The sequence below is a fragment of the Acomys russatus genome, chromosome 3, assembly GCF_903995435.1.
Source record: "Acomys russatus chromosome 3, mAcoRus1.1, whole genome shotgun sequence".
Classification (NCBI taxonomy): Eukaryota; Metazoa; Chordata; class Mammalia; order Rodentia; family Muridae; genus Acomys; species Acomys russatus.
This window is the reverse complement of record NC_067139.1, coordinates 9,076,157-9,083,213: the sequence shown is the minus strand read 5'-3', so window position 1 is coordinate 9,083,213 and position 7,057 is coordinate 9,076,157. Positions and strand designations below refer to the sequence as shown.

Below are 7,057 nucleotides of genomic sequence, written 5' to 3'. Positions count from 1 at the left end.
TCCAGTGTCATTGTATGTTTGACAAATCTTTCCCTTTTTTTTTCTTTTTTAAAAAATTAATTTATTCATATTACATCTCAATTGTTATCCCATCCCTTGTATCCTCCCATTCCTCCCTCCTTCCTTCCCCCCTCCCTCCCATTTTCCCCCTACTCCCCTCCCCTATAACTGTGACTGTGGCGGACCTCCTCCCCCTGTATATGCTCATAGGGTATCAAGTCTCTTCTTGGTAGCCTGTTATCCTTTCTCTGAGTGCCACCAGTTCTCCCCATCCAGGGGACATGGTCAAATATGGGGCACCAGAGTTCATGTGAAAGTCAGACCCCATTCTCCAGAATGTCCTGTCCATTGGCTAGATCTGTGTAGGGGTTCAAAGTTTACTGCATGTATTGTCCTTGGCTGGTGCCATAGTTTGAGCAGGACCCCTGGGCCCAGATCCACCCATCATAATGTTCCACTTGTAGGTTTCTAGGACTCTCTGGGTCCTTCTATTTCCTCATTTTCCCTTGCTTCTCTCACCCAGAGTTCCAATAGGAAGTCTTCCCCTCTGTCCCACTTTCCTGGTAAGTGAAAACTTTCATGGGACATGCCCCTTGGGCTAGTGTCCAGATTTAAGTGAGTGTAAACCATTTGACTCTTTCTGCTTCTGGTTTTAATTAGGGTTTCTATTGCTGTGATGAGCACCATGACCAAAAAGCAAGTTGGAGAGAAAGGGTTTATTTGGCTAGCAGTTCCATACTGCTGTTCAGTATTGAAGGAAGTCAGGACAGCAACTCAAACAGGGCAAGAACCTGGAGGCAGGAGCTGATGAGGCAGCCAAGGAGGGCAAGGCTTTCTCATCATGGCTTGCCCAGCTTGCTTTCTTAGAGTCTAGGAACTACCCGCCCAGGGATGGAACCACCCACAGTGGGCTGGGCTCTTCTCTATCAATCATTAATTAGAAAAGGGCCATACAGCTGGATCTTATAGAGGCTTTTTCTCGATTGAGGTTCCCTCTTCAAATTCTAGTTTGTGGGTCAAATTGACATACAGCTAGCCAGTAACTGTTAGATAACAGCCCCACAAAATGCCTGAAACTTTTCCAGCTGGTTCTTTCAAACTGCCGTAAGCTTTAGCGTACTACTGTTGCTGACCACAGCATTTAGCAAATAATGTACTCTCACTTGAAGATGTATGTTTTTATAGTTCGGGTTACAGTCAAGAAAACTAGAATTCTGGAGAAGTAAGCAGATGGTCAAAGCTCAGTGTTCAGAAGAGATAAAATAGGCGTAACTTTGACTTTCCTACCTTCAAAGCCTGAGGAATCTCTGATGTCCTAATGGCTGGGCAATATGTTTTCTTGGGCAATGGTCCCTATTAAGTAGGTATCCTTTGGGTGTTTGATTTCCCAAATTGGCCTCTCCTGGAGGAGGTCCAGACCAGCTAAGGTGGAAATGGGGCATTGCTGTGGTTTCACCTGATATATAATTGGTATATTAGATGGGTGTCCTAGTTAGGGATACTATCGTGATTAAATACCATGACCAGTGCACCTTGAACAGTTTACAGTTCCACAACACTGAAGCCAGAACAGGCAAGAACTTAAAAGTACCACACAGCCCCTGAACAATACTGAATCTCCAAACACCCAGCATTTCTACTAGTTATCTCAGTCCTTTGGTCTTAAACAACCCCCAGCGCAAAAAAAACAAAAAGACAAAAAAAAAAAAAAAAAACCCAACCAAACCTAACAACTAAGGCAATGAAAACTGTCCCGCCCACGCCCCCAGGGCTGCAGCATTTAGGGGTGGACTTGGGACTTCAGGTGGCAGCACAGATTGCCTGCAGTGGCATCCATGCCTAACACCCCCCCACCCTGAAAGGACTTCACCCACCACCTCCAGGTGACTCGCCTCCCGGGGCGTACCCTCCCCACCACCCACCCCGGGAGCTCCCAGGGAGGGGACAGCCATGAGCGCGCCAAGCCCTTTGAGGTTTGTAGGTGGCTCTGAAAAGAGCCGTTGGGTTTCTGAAGATGCCTCCAACCGGTCAGTTCACTTTTTCTTAGGCGCCGCTTTCTTGGGCTTCGCCGCAGCCTTCGGCTTGGTCACCTTGGCAGCCTTGGGCTTCACCGCCTTCGCCTTGGCGGGGCTCTTGGCCACCTTCTTGGCCTTCACCACCTTGGGCTTCTTGGGGCTCTTGGAAGGCTTCTTGGCGACGGCGGGCTTCTTCGGGGTCTTGACAGCCGCCTTCTTGGCCACGGCGCCCGCAGTCTTCCTGGGCTTCTTGGACGCGCCCGAGGCCTTGGCCTTCGCCGACACCTTCCCGCTGGCGGCGGACTTGGCCTCCGCCTTCTTGTTGAGCTTGAAGGAGCCCGAGGCGCCGGTGCCCTTGGTCTGCACCAGGGTGCCCTTGGTGACCAGGGTCTTGAGCCCCAACTTGATGCGGCTGTTGTTCTTCCCCACATCGTAGCCGCCGGCCGCCAGCGCCTTCTTGAGCGCGGCCAGGGACACGCCGCTGCGCTCCTTGGAGGAGGACACGGCTTGCACGATCAGCTCAGACACAGACGGCCCAGCGGGCTTCTTCTTCTGCGCTGCGGCCGCTTTCATGGGCTTCTTCGCCTTCTTGGCGGCGGCCGCGGGCTTCTCCGGGGCTGCGGAAGCGGCCTGAGCGACCGGAGGAGTTTCCGACATCGTAGCTGCAGATGATAAAGACAACTGCAAGCATATACGAAGAAAAAAGATAAAGAAATGCGAAGCCCGCGCGGCTTATTTATAGAGGAGGGCCGCACAGTGATTGGTGCAAATGCTAATGCCCGCCCCTTGGAACTTGAAGCCCCGCCCCCTCGTGCTCCGACGAGCCTGGAAGGTCTTCGAGCTTAACTGGTTCCAGCCTCCAGGGCGGTAGATGCCTATCAAAAAGTAGTTCAGCTGGGGAAGGCGCTGCTGTAAATTAGCCAATCAAGCCCAAGATCCTTGAGGTGTCAGAAATCGCTTCTAGATCATAATGTTCCAGGTGTTGGCTTCCATAGAAGAGTATCAGAAAGCCAGGCTATAGGCCTTTACGGGCTTTCACTACTGGTTCCTGGCAGTGCTGAGTAGGTATGTAATGCTGCTTTTTATATTTTTACTTAGGAAACGTTTGAAGGGTTCTGAGGAGCATTAACTTGCGATAGTGACTTCACGCTAATTGGACTCTTCTGCACAATTCTGAGGAAGCACCTATTATTGCTCAAGAGAAAAGCCGTAACATGAGTTCTCATTCCTGGAACATGCAAGTCCCAAATAGCTTCAGAAAAGTCTTGCCCAGTTTTCTCTTAAAGATAACATTTAAGGCGTAACCTTAATCTACGACCGTTTCTGTTTTTAATTAAAAAAAAATACTCCTTGGATGTATTGAGTGATTTCTGGCGAAGAATGCTTGAAAATGTTTGCGTTTGAGGGGAACTCAACTACAAGTTGCAAGAGGTCAAAGCATTCAAACAAATGCAGCTATTTATAACAAGAACCTCAGAATAATTTATGTCATATTTCCGTACGATGTTAATCCCATGTACCTCTCCATTGCAGCTTGCAATGAAAGGGAGCTTCTCCACGCAAATGAAGGATTCTATATCTGCTTTCTTAGTGGCTATTTACGAAAGCGCACTAAACCAATCAAAAGGTAGACTCTGCATCATTCAATACAAAAGACTCGCATCCAATAGTTCAATATTCAAGACATCAAGTTTGTTCTCTAGTTTTCAATGGCAGCAAGGCCAAGCTGCCATGTGTTGGGCGGCAGGATGCTGGAGAACAGTCACACATTTGATTCCATTTTTCTTAAAACACACAGTGCGGCCACAGAGTACCTTAGTCCTAGATACTGTGCAACTGCAGCTTCCAAATATAAACCAATCTGAGTGTTAAACGTCACGCGTGAGCAGCATTTTCATCCAATCACTACTTTTTGTATACTATAAATAGTTCTGAGCGCACGGTTTCCGTGTTCCCATTGCTTAGTCTGTGGGTTTTACTTTAAAGCTGCTATGGCTCGTACCAAACAGACCGCTCGCAAGTCCACCGGCGGCAAGGCCCCGCGCAAGCAGCTGGCCACCAAGGCCGCCCGCAAGAGCGCGCCGGCCACCGGCGGCGTCAAGAAGCCCCACCGCTACCGGCCCGGCACCGTGGCGCTGCGCGAGATCCGGCGCTACCAGAAGTCCACCGAGCTGCTGATCCGCAAGCTGCCGTTCCAGCGGCTGGTGCGCGAGATCGCGCAGGACTTCAAGACCGACCTGCGCTTCCAGAGCTCGGCCGTCATGGCGCTGCAGGAGGCCTGTGAGGCCTACCTCGTGGGTCTGTTTGAGGACACCAATCTGTGCGCCATCCACGCCAAGCGTGTGACCATCATGCCCAAGGACATCCAGCTGGCCCGCCGCATCCGCGGGGAGCGGGCGTAATGAAGGATTCAAAGCAATAAGCAAAGGCTCTTTTCAGAGCCACCCACAGTTTCCAGAAAAAGCTGTGATAACAGAATTTGGCACATCTCCCAAATAACATTTTCCCCAAAGAAACACTAAGCTGTGCAAATATTAAGAAAACAAGAGTTGGCGTTTGCTGTACAGAAGTACCAAGTATGACAATAGTACATTCCGTTAGCCGTAGGAATTAGAGGCAATAGAAAACCTATTCCAGTCCCATCTTATTACACGATTTTTCTGAGTAAGAACTCATCAACAAAATGTGCCATCTATTTTTCTAATCTAGTTCTCCCTGGTTTCACTATTTTAAACAAAACCTTGAATCTATAAAGTACCAGTAGAATGCATTGAGACTGAAACAAGGCGAAACTTAGGGCAGGGCTTCACTTTTCCCGCCGGCGCGCTTTTGGTTCTCGGGGTAAAGCTCAAGGGCGGGGCCCGTGACGTCACTTTCCCGCCGGCGCGCTTTCGGGTCTCTCCCTGTAAGAGCTCAAGGGCGGGGCCTGTGACGTCACTTTCCCGCCGGCGCACTTTCGGGTCTCTCCGGGTAAAGCTTAAGGGAGGGGTCTGTGACATCGTTTTCCCGCTTGGCGCTTTCAGACCTCTCCGAGAAAAGCTCTAAGGAGGGAACTGTGATACTTTCCCGCCGGCGCGCTTCTGTGTCTCTTGGGCCAAGACTTAAGGGAGGGGTTTATGATGTCACTTTCCCGCCCGCGCGCTTTCACGTCTCACGTTCTGTTTGGAGGTGGAGAAACTTAAGGCGAAGCAGCTATATAAGCTCCAGGATCAGCCCTGAGATCTGTCATTTATCTTTTCTTCGTTAGTCATGTCTGGTCGCGGCAAAGGCGGGAAGGGCTTGGGCAAGGGAGGCGCCAAGCGCCACCGCAAGGTCCTGCGCGACAACATCCAGGGCATCACCAAGCCCGCCATCCGCCGCCTGGCCCGGCGCGGGGGAGTCAAGCGCATCTCCGGCCTCATCTACGAGGAGACCCGCGGGGTGCTCAAGGTCTTCCTGGAGAACGTGATCCGCGACGCCGTCACCTACACGGAGCACGCCAAGCGCAAGACCGTCACCGCCATGGACGTGGTCTACGCGCTCAAACGCCAGGGACGCACGCTCTACGGCTTCGGCGGTTAAGGAACTTTCAAATTCCTAGCTAAATCTACCAAAGGCCCTTCTCAGGGCCGCCCATCTTTTCTGAAAAGGCGTTGTAATGCTGATGTCTCAATTTTGGAATTTTACAGTATCCTAGGGCGCATGCTGAGGGAAATGGGTGAAAAAAGCGTATGTAATTAGTATGTGAGTGAATCTCTATTTCTCTTACCTTCTTTTATGGCCCAGGTACTTGCTGCTTGCACCATTTTCTTGGAGCAAATACGGCTGCATCAAGCGTGGGCCGCCAAACTTGGCTGCTTAAGAAATGAGGGTGAGGGGATAGGGACGCAGCTATGTGGTATTTGAGCGAACTAAGGCTGTGAACGCTTAGGCCCGCCCAGGTGAAATATATTCAAGTAAACTCATTTATTTTCAATGATTTAGCACAAACTAGTGATTTCATTGCCAGCAATAAAGTGAAACATCCTATTTCCCCCAGAACAGGTAGAAACCAGGGTGGATTTAAATCAGGTGTACTAGAGAGATAAAAAGCCTCTCAGAATACACTGCCGTGAGCAGTGAAGTTTGCTATGGCTTTCCCCTTCCCTCAGATTGTGTGGAAATCTTAGCCATTGTGGTTACACAACTGAGAGAGTGGCACTATATGCCTGGAGTGGGGAAACTGTACGCATGTAAATGTAGTAATAGCTCCTGTTTCAGGACCTCTTTACGCTCACCATGTGGCTAAGCTTGGTATAGACAGATGTGCTCTTTGAACGGCTTCTTGTACGTGTGTGTATGCGCGCGGGCGTTTTTGTCACTTTAGAAGGCTTGAGGAGTGTCTGCTACAATTTGGTAGCCCAGCAGTATTAAGTTTCAGAACACAACAGAAAGGGTATATGGCTGACTCCTTCATAGCTCTCCTGGATTGGCCTAGACAGCTTTATCCCGCACCCCGGAAGTGCTGGGACTACTGCTGTTTCCCAGCTTGGCAGCACTTGTTTTCTTTCGCGGTTTCGTTCTTTATGTAGTTTTCTTTCTTTTGGTTGTTTTTATTTTAGGCATCACTTTTATAAGTGACTGATTTGAACCTCAGTTTCAAGTACAGAGACTGTGAGCTGCATCGGAGCCTCTCCCCGATTAGGGAATCCCTGTTGTCCAACCATAGATTTCTTGGGGAATAATTCCACATAGCTTCACTTTAAACTAATGGAAATAATTCATAGGTTCCTCCTATAAGGTTTCAGGAATAGAGACGACAGAAGAAAAACAACAACAACAACAACAAAAAAATGTGCCATGTTAGTGATTGATCTTCTCATCCCTTTTCTAAGTCCCTTCAGGAGCTCTTTGTTTGGTAGTCTGCGTGCCAGCTGCTCCTTGAGGCCAGCAGAGAACACTTGGAGCAGTAACCATGTCGGCCTTTAAGGTAAGCCTGGCCTTTTTTCAAAGCATTCCTAATAGGCATACATTCTCCTTGGCGGTGTCCACCTCTGCTGTGGATAGGAACCTCTCAGGTTTCC

At 49.5% G+C, this 7,057-nt stretch overlaps 2 protein-coding genes across 2 annotated transcripts; one reads left to right on the top strand and one right to left on the bottom strand.

The window, feature by feature from the left end:
- Positions 1-1,937: 1,937 nt before the first annotated feature.
- H1-1 (H1.1 linker histone, cluster member) lies at positions 1,938-2,689 on the bottom strand. The gene has a single exon (XM_051168640.1). It carries the CDS (start codon positions 2,670-2,672, stop codon positions 2,034-2,036), a length of 639 nt encoding a protein of 212 aa, XP_051024597.1. The 5' UTR covers positions 2,673-2,689; the 3' UTR covers positions 1,938-2,033.
- A 1,312-nt stretch (positions 2,690-4,001) lies between these two features.
- LOC127209598 (histone H3.1-like) lies at positions 4,002-5,629 on the top strand. The gene is made up of 2 exons (XM_051169303.1): positions 4,002-4,355; positions 5,263-5,629. The coding sequence occupies exons 1-2, from the start codon at positions 4,007-4,009 to the stop codon at positions 5,574-5,576; spliced, it is 663 nt and encodes a 220-aa protein (XP_051025260.1). The 5' UTR covers positions 4,002-4,006; the 3' UTR covers positions 5,577-5,629.
- Positions 5,630-7,057: the final 1,428 nt, after the last annotated feature.

Excerpts from the sequence above, each read along its gene's own strand:
- H1-1 (XM_051168640.1), bottom strand. The coding sequence starts at position 2,672 with ATGTCGGAAACTCCTCCGGTCGCTCAGGCCGCTTCCGCAGCCCCGGAG.
- LOC127209598 (XM_051169303.1), top strand. The coding sequence starts at position 4,007 with ATGGCTCGTACCAAACAGACCGCTCGCAAGTCCACCGGCGGCAAGGCC. Across the intron at positions 4,356-5,262 it reads GTGCGCCATCCACGCCAAGC|TCATGTCTGGTCGCGGCAAA; the intron begins GTGTGACCATCA and ends TTTCTTCGTTAG.